Genomic DNA, 10,000 nt, shown 5'->3' on the forward strand with positions numbered 1-10,000 from the left:
TAAGCCCCGACTCTAACTCAAGACAAGAATATATCTCCCATCAGTCGCGGCGACGTGTCCCGAGAGCGAGCAGATCCACTGCAGAACGAGCGATAGCTGCACGAGGATCCGCTACATCTGCGACGGAGACAACGACTGCGGCGACAATTCCGACGAGGAGAGCGGCATCTGCGGGGTGGGTGTTGAGTCTATGTGTCACTTTAAGGGAAAGGAAACTGAAACTGAAATAAAAAAAATAACTTAGGCAAACGTAAATATACAGCAATATTTGGTAGAAGGATTACAGGCTATACAGTGTTCTAGCATTGATTATTCATATCATGAATGTGTTTTAGAACTACTGTTTGAAAGAATATTTGTGTAATAAAAAAGAATACCCATTTGTTCTACTATTTTCAAACAACAAAAAGTAAAATCATAAGGCTGTAATCTTAAAAAATCTTGATACCGTCAGTCATATCACAACATAACATGGCATCATAGACTTTTGAGTAGAACATGAGCATTTGACCTCTCAACACAAATCTTTCCCTGCCGACATTAACCTCTCCCTACCAACACCCACTGCAGGTTTGGCGCAATGAGCACTGCGAGCGAGGCTCCGTCAGGTGTCGCAGGATGGGAGACACCAACTGCGTCACCATCAGCCGCTACTGCGAGGTCTCCGACCCTCCGTGTGAGGGGGACCTGGACATGCGTCTGTGCCAGGTAAGGATCCTTTGTAAGGGTGTTAGTGGTTGCGAGGATTATGAAATGGACTCGTTGTGGGGATCTCGAACGTGCATGTGTGCATTTGTGTATACATATACGCGTGGCAGCATGTGTTTTGGTATCTTTACACATTTAGTAACACTTTCTCGTGGCACAGATGTTGAGGGAAGAAAAACTTCAGCCTCTTGAAGAGATCGTCCTGCCGTCAGAACAAGCTGTTGGTGAGTGCAAAAAGGCTTAAAAAGAAAAGATAAAATGCAAATAAAGTTTATTGTGTGAATTTTCGCCTTGGTAGCCCCTTTTTTGCTATTGATCTTCAGTAACTCTACTAAATAATTTCTCTGTTTTTCCTTTTCTTCACGTCTATCATTTCTCCCTTTTCTCTCCCTTCCTAGTGAGGCAATCAAGCGTGGAAGAGGTCGAGGCTTTTGGAGAGGAATTCCTTGAAAAGGTCAACGCTACCATCAGCCACCCCGACTGCCCTCAGTTCTACACCCGCGTCGGCGACCGGTGCCTGTCCATCTTCTTCTTTGGAAAGGTGCGTTTGTTGTACTCCTTGCATGTATTAATTAACGGATAGGGTGTGACACCTTCTTCTGTTTTTCTCTCTCCGTCTCTTTCCTTCCGCTCTACCTTCTCCAACTTCCCCGTCAATCTCTTTAGCCTTCCTTTATTTACACATATATTGTAATGCGTCGTACATCTTCCTACCATTTTCACGAGTGGCCCTTGCGTTCTCTTCCAACCGTGTGTCTCCTCGCAGGTCAACTGGGGAGAAGCTCGCTCCTTCTGCAAGACGATTGGCGGCGACCTTCTGACCCTCCACGACGGCGCCGAGAAGTTCTACGAACTCGTCCACCTCCTTCGCGAGCACCGTGAGTGTCTGCGTTGACCTTCTGATGGATCGGATATTTTGGGAATGTGCTTCATCCTTACTTCACTTGGTCTGGATTATAAAGTCTTTTTTTTGATGAGCCACTAGACATGATAATAATTGATAGTTGGTAGATTTAATTATTTCTAGAAATAATCGGCGGGTGGCAATTTACCATATGTTTACAAGGTTCAAACCTCGGGAGGGGTTGATTTTTGCATGCTGTTATCATGGAGTTCACAAAGCGATTCTCTATGTACAGATTTATTAGTTTTACATCTCTTTCCATTTATTATTATTATTATTATTATTATTATTTTGCAGATATCACCACAGACTTCTGGGTGGGAGGAAATTTGAAGAATGAGACGGAAGGCTGGAAATGGGTCGATGGCGTCTCCATGGAAATGGGCACCCCTTTCTGGAGCATCAGGTAAGAACCTTAGCATTCCTTCGCGTCCTTAGGGGAAGGTCCTGCGGGAATCCTAGCTAACTTAGTTTTGCTCCTTATGGTGGAGGTTATAATACATCTAGACCCTTCATGAAACATTTTTTTACTTCTTTTTACATTTTGCATTTAGAAATACTTTATTTACTTTTATTCATTGCCTCTTTTGCTCTAATTATCGTATCCCACTATATGATCAAAGTACAGTGAATGAATTTAAGATGCGAGGCTCTCACCTGCTCCCAAAGTTGATGTGATTCAAGGAATGTTTGAGCCATCTGGTCTGGCAGAACACGCAATTTTTCATCTTAAGAAAGGGATAAATATAGAGATATAAAGATAAATAGATACATATATTGTGCAAACCGAAAGAAAGTAGGGGATAAAATGCAAATCAGTGTTCAGGGTCGCGACCAAAAGTGTTAGAGAAATACAATTTGACTGTGGATATTATCCCTTGCCCCTCCTCTCCTCCCCAGGTCAACCAGCGATTGCAGGCCTCGCACTTACTCAGTCCATCTCAACACTACACGCGTGGCCAACGAGGGGACCTGCTACAACTACGAGCAGGCGCCCCACACTCCCGCCGAAGGCCACTGCGCCGCCCTCAACTACGAGAACTTCTTCTACATGAGCGACGAGATGTGCCTGGAGCTGAAGAGTCCTCTGTGCGTGTACCCGAAGAAGATTTAGTGGATCCGAAGCCACTTTTCTGCCCTGTGGTTCCTTGATGTTTTCCTTTTTCTTTTAATTTTGTTCTGTTACTTGTTCTCCACTTAGTTTCTTGGCATTGCTGGCTGTATTCCGAGTAAGGGCAACTTTATATTACTACTGTAATTTTTACAGGTAGTTTTGTCAGCTGACTGCAAATAAAATGTAAAACAATATATTTTTCGTGATATCCTGTTTTCATAACAATGCTCGATATACACTGTGTATATGTGTGTAAATATACATACAAATATATGCACAAAAATACAAACGCTGCAGACTTATATCAGGGTTGGCGTAAGTATTTTATTTTAAACCCAGAATTTGTTTATTATATGAGACATGTATTTTCATTTTATCGTTAGGATTATCGAGCTCCGCAAAATCATTGTACATTATCAAAACTATATTCGAACTTCTAAGTCCTTGACTGGTATCTCCGAAATCCCCGACCGAGAACGATACTTTAGGTGCGTCATACCCAAGTCACTTCTTTCTTATAGAAAACATGATTTGTTGACCAATTTCAATTTTTAAAAAAAAATTTATACTAAGGATATGACGAAAACAGTGATAGCCAAAACAAAATTACTGGCCTGTTGTAGCCAAGCACCATACCAAGGGCAGGGACGATCTGATCTCTCGTTGTATCACATCATAGTGAAAGGGCATGGAAAATTTTCAGGTCAGGTCACCATGGAAGGTTCTACAAAGAGAAAAAAAGTTAGGTCCCCTCCTGTATCCACTGAAAACTCCACTAAACAGAGTAAAAATTGATCAAAACATTTCATATTGCAATAGCTTATTGATTAAGGCATAGATCATGATATGCAAACGTAAAACTTATATTATATTTTCCTATATGCGGTGCAGCTGCTGCACAGAGCGACTGAGCACCTGGTTACTTTCATCTTCCTGTGAGAAAAAAAAGTTGGGCACGGGTCGCAACTCACACATTAAGGCCCTCTGCTACTTGACGGCATCGCCTTCGTCACCCCAAAGTTGCTTGGTGAGCTCCAGGGTGCTCCTTCTACGGATCCACAGTCTCATCACATACATAACGTACCATGGATGCATAAGACTGCAACATTCAGCTCTAAAGTAGTCTTCTACACCTCTTCGTACAAAACATAGGCAGTGGCGGCGGCCATGTCCATATCAACCTGCTTCCTCCGCAGGTTGAGGAGAGAGAGAGGGAGGGGTAGGGAGAGGACGGAGGGAGGTAGGGAAGCTTAGGAAGAGGATGAAGAGAGGGAAGCTTAGGAAGAGGAGGGAGGGAGGGAAGCTTAGGAAGAGGAGGGGGGGGAGGAGTAGGAGGAGAAGAAGGGAGGGAGGAGTAAGAGATGGATAGAGGGAAGAAGGATTAGGAGGATGAGGGAGGGTAGGAGAGGGAGGGAGGGAGGGGTTAGAGAAGGAGAGAGGCAGAAGGGTAGGAAGAGGAGGGAGGCAGAAGGGTAGAAAGAGGAAGGAGGGAGGGAAGAAGGAATAGGGGAGGGAGGGAGGGGTGGGAGGAGGAAGAGGAGGAGGGAGGGAGAGAGGGGGGGAAGGAAGGATATGAGGAACGGAAGAGAGAGAATACGAAGAGGAGGCGCGTGTGAGTGAGCGAGACATGGGAGAGGAATGCGGAAGCAGTTTCTAGATTAAAATATTGATTCTTGAAGTTATTTTTTCATATAACGATTATGGTGAAACACACATATATACATATACATAAATATGTATGTAAATATGTATACATATATATATACATATATACACACACATATATATATACATATGTATACATATATATAAATACAAACACACAAACACATATTTAATGTATAACAAGCATAAATACTTATGGAGGGAGGATTTCACGAAACAAGTAAAAAGATGTTTTGAATTTTATTTGCAGACAGTTAACACAACTGTCAGTAGAAACACAGCTGTAACATTTCTTTTCCATTGAGAATACAGTTAGCAATGCAAAGTAACAAGAAGTAGATTCAGATTAATCAGTGAGTCAAGATAAAAAGGAAAACCACTCAATGAATTCTCAGGACGCAAAGTGACTTCGGATCGCCTAAATCTTCTTCGGGTACACGCACAGAGGACTCTTCAGCTCCAGGCACTTCTCGTCGCTCATGTAGAAGAAGTTCTCGAAGTTGAGGGCGGCGCAGTGGCCTTCGGCGGGAGTGTGGGGCGCCTGCTCGTAGTGGTAGCAGGTCCCCTCGTTGGCCACGCGCGTTGTGTTGTTTCCCAGTGAGAAAGTCCGAGTCTGGCAGTCGGTGGTAGACCTGCAAGGGGGTGGGGGGAGAAAGAGAAATTTTATCCAGTCTAATGGTCTTTCTTTAACGCTTTTGGTCACGACCCTGAACACCGATTTACTTTACTTCTCTGATATTTTCTTTCTTTTTTGTAGAGACGATGAGGGAATATCTGGTGACCGTTATAGTAGAAACATAATTTTAATAATTTTTCATTTAAGTTTATCCAATAACCTGCGCTCTATACCAATTCTATATCTATTTTACTAGGCGGGAGAAAGATTGTGTGCTCTGCCAAAGGCAAGATGGCTCAAAATTACCTCGAGCAAGAGGAGAGAAGCAACTTTGGAATCAGGTGAGAGCCTCGCATCTTAGATTTATTCACTGTTTTATTTCGATCTTCTAAGGTAATACGAAAATCAGAAAAAATCAGGCAGTGAATAAATAAATAAGTTCTGGCGGCAAATAGTAAAACTAGGAAGAAAGAAAAGGAGCTAGACCAGGGCGATTAGGATCCCCGCACGTCCTTCCCCTGAGGACGCGAAGGAGTGCCAGGGTCTTACCTGAGGCTCCAGAAAGGTGTGCCCATTTCCATGGGGGCGCCATCGATCCATGTCCAGCCTTCCGTCTCATTCTTCAAATTTCCGCCCACCCAGAAATCTGATTCAATATCTGCAAAAGAATAATAAGGATGAAAATAATAATTCAAAAAATCCACCCAACCGAGCTTTGAGCGTAATATCATGCCGACTGCCCTTCCGTGTAAACAAGTGATATATCGCCAGCCGCTGTTTGATGAAATACTGAGAACTACCAACTATCAATCATTATCACGTGAGGTAACTGATCCGAAAAAAAGAGTTTACAATCCAAGCCAAGTGAAGTAAGAATGAAGCACATAGCCAAAATGTCAGACCCATCAGAAGGTGAACGCAGACACTCACGGTGCTCGCGAAGGAGGTGGACGAGCTCGTGGAACCTCTCGGCGCCGTCGTAGAGGGTCAGAAGGTCGCCGCCAATCGTCTTGCAGAAGGAGCGAGCTTCTCCCCAGCTGAGCTGCGAGGAGACACACGGTTGGAAGAGAACGCAAGGGCCACTCGTGAAAATGGTACGACGCATTACAATATATGTGTAGATAAAGGAAGGCTAAAGAGATTGACGGGGAAGTTGGAGAAGGTAGAGCGGAAGGAAAGAGACGGAGAGAGAAAGACAGAAGAAGGTGTCACACCCTATCCGTTAATTGATACATGCAAGGAATACAACAAACGCACCTTTCCAAAGAAGAAGATGGACAGGCACCGGTCGCCGACGCGGGTGTAGAACTGAGGGCAGTCGGGGTGGCTGATGGTAGCGTTGACCTTTTCAAGGAATTCCTCTCCAAAAGCCTCGACCTCTTCCACGCTTGATTGTCTCACTAGGAAGGGAGAGGGAAGGGAGAAATGATAGACGTGAAGAAAAGGAAAAACAGAGAAATTATTTAGTAGAGTTACTAAAGATCCTGCAAAAAAGGGGCTACCAAGGCGAAAATTCACACAATAAACTTTATTTGCATTTTATCTTTACTTCTTTTTAAGTCTTTTGCACTCACCAACAGCTTGTTCTGACAGCAGGAAGATCTCTTCAAGAGGCTGAAGTTTTTCTTCCCCCAACATCTGTGCCACGAGAAAGTGTTACTCAATGTGTAAAGATAGCAAAACACATACTGTCACGCTTATATGTTTACACAAATACACACATACACGTTCGAGATCCCCAAAAGGAGTCCCTTTCATTATTCTCGCAACCACTAACACCCTTACAAAGGAACCTTACCTGGCACAGACGCATGTCCAGGTCCCCCTCACATGGCGGGTCGGAGAGCTCGCAGTAGCGGCTGATGGTGACGCAGTTGGTGTCTCCCATCCTGCGACACCTGACGGAGCCTCGCTCGCAGTGCTCATTGCGCCAAACCTGCAGTGGGTGTTGGTAGGGAGAGGTTAGTGTTGGCAGGGAAAGATTAGTGTTGAGAAGGAGAGGTTCTACACAAGTCTATGATCCCATTTTATGTTGTGATGTCTTTTGTCGTTATCAAGCTGTCTTATGATTTTACCTTATTTGTTTGACCATAGTGAGCATTCCTTTTTATCACACAAAACTTTTTAAACAGTAGTTCTCAAACCTAAATCAAATGAAAAAAAATACACAATTAGAAAAGTGAGTATCCCATAAATCCCTCAAGCAACTATTGCCATAAACTTACTTTTGCCTTATTAAACTCGACACCCTATCAATTTCAGTCTCAGGATCCTATAGACCTTAAGCTTAAGTTTTCCTTCCCCTAGAGTGTCACAGAGAGACTCAACACCCACCCCGCAGATGCCGCTCTCCTCGTCGGAATTGTCGCCGCAGTCGTTGTCTCCGTCGCAGATGTAGCGGATCCTCGTGCAGCGATCGCTCGTTCCGCATTGGATCTGCTCGCTCTCGGGACACGTCGCCGCGACTGAAGGTAGACATCTCTTTGACATGAATCAGGACATATAATGACTCCTGCTACTTCATGAGATGTTTAAAAAACTTTTAGGCCATCACTTCTCTCCTTTGTTTTCACAGGAGAGAGAGAGAGAGCAGAAAAAAAGTAGAGGAAGAGAAAGAGATATCAGAAAGAGAGGCTGGCAGATAGGTAAAAAGGAGGGATATCGATAGCAAGAGGGAGAGACAAAAAGAAAGTGGGAGAAAGAGAGAGAGAAAGGTAGATAAATAGTTATAAAGAGAGGGAGATAGAGAGAAAGAAAGTCAGAGCGAGAGCGAGCGAGAGAAAGAGAGAGAGAAAAAGAAAGATAGAGTGAAAAAGAGAGAACGAAAGAAAGAGAGAGAGAGAGAGAGAGGGTAGAGGGAGAAAGAGAGAGATGGGGGAGAGAGATGGGGGGGCAAGAGGGAGAGAGAGAGAGAGAGAAGGATAGAATGAGAAAGGGAAAGAGAGTGGGAGAAAGAGAGAGAGAGAGGGATAGGATGAGAAAGAGAGAGAGTGAGATAGAAAGAGATAGATAGATAGAGAGCGGGGATAGAGTGAGAAAGAGAGAGAGAGAGACGAAGAATACAGAATTTGAAAGAATTTGTGTTTTGGGCCGAAGCACGACCTTTGTGGAGACTGACCTTGGGAAATGCAGAGGAGAGCTGCTACTAGGACCTTGATGACCATCATGTTCTCTCCTTGACCTTGTTGAAGAAAATTTGTTAATGACAATACAAATTTCAAAAGAATGGAAAGTTAGATCATAGGAAAGACAGAGAAAGTGACACAAAGAAATTAAAATATGACACGTGGCTCTAACTAATAACAACCTCTATAAAAAAAAAAAAAAAAAAAAAAAAAAAAAAAAAAAAAAAAAAAAAAAAAAAAACATGTATTGCCATGAATATTGCAATGAATTCAGCCTACATCCTACAAGCTAAACAAATGGAATCGATGAATTTTGGCGACCAGCAACAGATTTTTACATAAACCTAAAGTTCACATTTATGAACCACCCATTAAATACCAGCTGCCTAAAAACCGGATTATAGAAGTGCAAATGTATTAGTGCTTACCACGCAAAGACTGGAAAGAGTGATCTCGACCTCGTACACTTCTGTATTTATACCAGGGTAACTCCGCCCCCTGGCGTGACCTCATCCAATGAAAAGTCAGATTCTGCGCAAATCGTATACACCTTATCGGGGGAGGGGGGGGGGGGGTCTTGTATTTTCTGTTTGTGTGTTTTCTCTCTCTCTCTCTCTATATATGTATATCATATAACATATATATATATATACATATATACACTTATATGCATATCTATATACATACATATAGATATATATATATATGTATATGTGTGTATGTATATATGTATATATGTATATAAATACACTCTTTTTTTCATTTCTTATTATTGGTTGTTTTCCTTTTCATCTTAGTGTATACGTTACTGTGCTTATTCTTGTGTCTATATATATATATATATATATATATATATATATATATATATACATATTTATTTATTGATATACTTACACATACATACATATACATATATATGTATATATATGTATATATATATGTATATAAATATTCAAATATACACACACACACATCTGCATATATATGTGTATATATATATACATACACATATACATATATACATATATACATACACGTATATATGTATTTATGTATGTATATATAAATATATATATACATACAGACATGTATATATATACACACACATGTATACACTTACGTGTGTGTGTGCGTGTGTGTGTATACGTGTGTGTGTGTAAAAAGTAATATATATATAAATATAAATATATAAGCGTGTGTGTGTGTGTGTCTGCGTGCGTGTGTGTGCGTGCATGTGTATGTGAGCAATATATATATATATATATATATATATATATATATATATATATACATATATATATATATATATTTGTCTATTTATCTACCTATCTACATCTATCTATATTTATATCTATATCTAATCTATATCTATATCTAATATATATCTATATATATTTAACATACAAGAAGGGCATAGTTTTTACGAATTTGTGATAATTTGACTTTTCATTGGTTGAGATCGAGCGATGGGGCGGATTTCACTTGAGGAACGAGTCGCAGGGCTGGACATGAGTCGACGGCGCCTCCATGGCACTAGGCACTTTCTGCACCCTCATTTAGGACCCTGGCACTCCTTCACATCCTCATGGGAAGGCTCTACCTGAATCGAGAAGCTTGCTTTGGAGATAGTAAAATGCGGGGGAGCATTTTTTTTTCATGATTAGGTCATTATTTTACTCTGATTTTCACATCATTGTTATCATCATCAAGGGGCTAACGCCGACGGGGCGCATGGCCGCATCCCCCCTTCGCTTCCAGCCACGAGGGTCCTTCATGGCAAGTCTCCAGGCAGGCCCTCTGCCCATCTCTAACTCCTCGCGACAGGTTTCGTTGAGCTGCCCAAGCCATGACCTCCTAGGTCATCCCAC

The 10,000-nt window shown here is 42.0% G+C and overlaps 2 protein-coding genes across 2 annotated transcripts in view; one reads left to right on the forward strand and one right to left on the reverse strand.

Moving 5' to 3' along the window:
- Window positions 1-4,678, forward strand: part of LOC125034763 — a 7,259-nt gene extending 2,581 nt beyond the window's left edge. Inside the window, exons 3-13 of the mRNA XM_047626712.1 lie at window positions 45-175; window positions 571-708; window positions 869-932; window positions 1,107-1,249; window positions 1,475-1,586; window positions 1,910-2,018; window positions 2,513-2,701; window positions 3,110-3,214; window positions 3,618-3,753; window positions 3,879-3,922; window positions 4,642-4,678. Of these exons, the coding sequence (XP_047482668.1) occupies window positions 45-175; window positions 571-708; window positions 869-932; window positions 1,107-1,249; window positions 1,475-1,586; window positions 1,910-2,018; window positions 2,513-2,701; window positions 3,110-3,214; window positions 3,618-3,753; window positions 3,879-3,922; window positions 4,642-4,678 (1,208 nt within the window). The remainder of the gene's footprint in view (window positions 1-44; window positions 176-570; window positions 709-868; window positions 933-1,106; window positions 1,250-1,474; window positions 1,587-1,909; window positions 2,019-2,512; window positions 2,702-3,109; window positions 3,215-3,617; window positions 3,754-3,878; window positions 3,923-4,641) is intronic.
- A 131-nt stretch (window positions 4,679-4,809) lies between these two features.
- The window catches only part of LOC125034773, a 5,870-nt gene continuing 679 nt past the window's right edge, over window positions 4,810-10,000 (reverse strand). The window contains exons 3-10 of the mRNA XM_047626725.1: window positions 8,126-8,188; window positions 7,342-7,472; window positions 6,806-6,943; window positions 6,582-6,645; window positions 6,265-6,407; window positions 5,938-6,049; window positions 5,557-5,665; window positions 4,810-5,023 (exon numbers count right to left, since the gene is read on the reverse strand). Coding sequence (XP_047482681.1) covers window positions 4,810-5,023; window positions 5,557-5,665; window positions 5,938-6,049; window positions 6,265-6,407; window positions 6,582-6,645; window positions 6,806-6,943; window positions 7,342-7,472; window positions 8,126-8,188 — 974 coding nt within the window. The remainder of the gene's footprint in view (window positions 5,024-5,556; window positions 5,666-5,937; window positions 6,050-6,264; window positions 6,408-6,581; window positions 6,646-6,805; window positions 6,944-7,341; window positions 7,473-8,125; window positions 8,189-10,000) is intronic.

This window comes from Penaeus chinensis, chromosome 2 (genome assembly GCF_019202785.1).
Source record: "Penaeus chinensis breed Huanghai No. 1 chromosome 2, ASM1920278v2, whole genome shotgun sequence".
Classification (NCBI taxonomy): domain Eukaryota; kingdom Metazoa; phylum Arthropoda; class Malacostraca; order Decapoda; family Penaeidae; genus Penaeus; species Penaeus chinensis.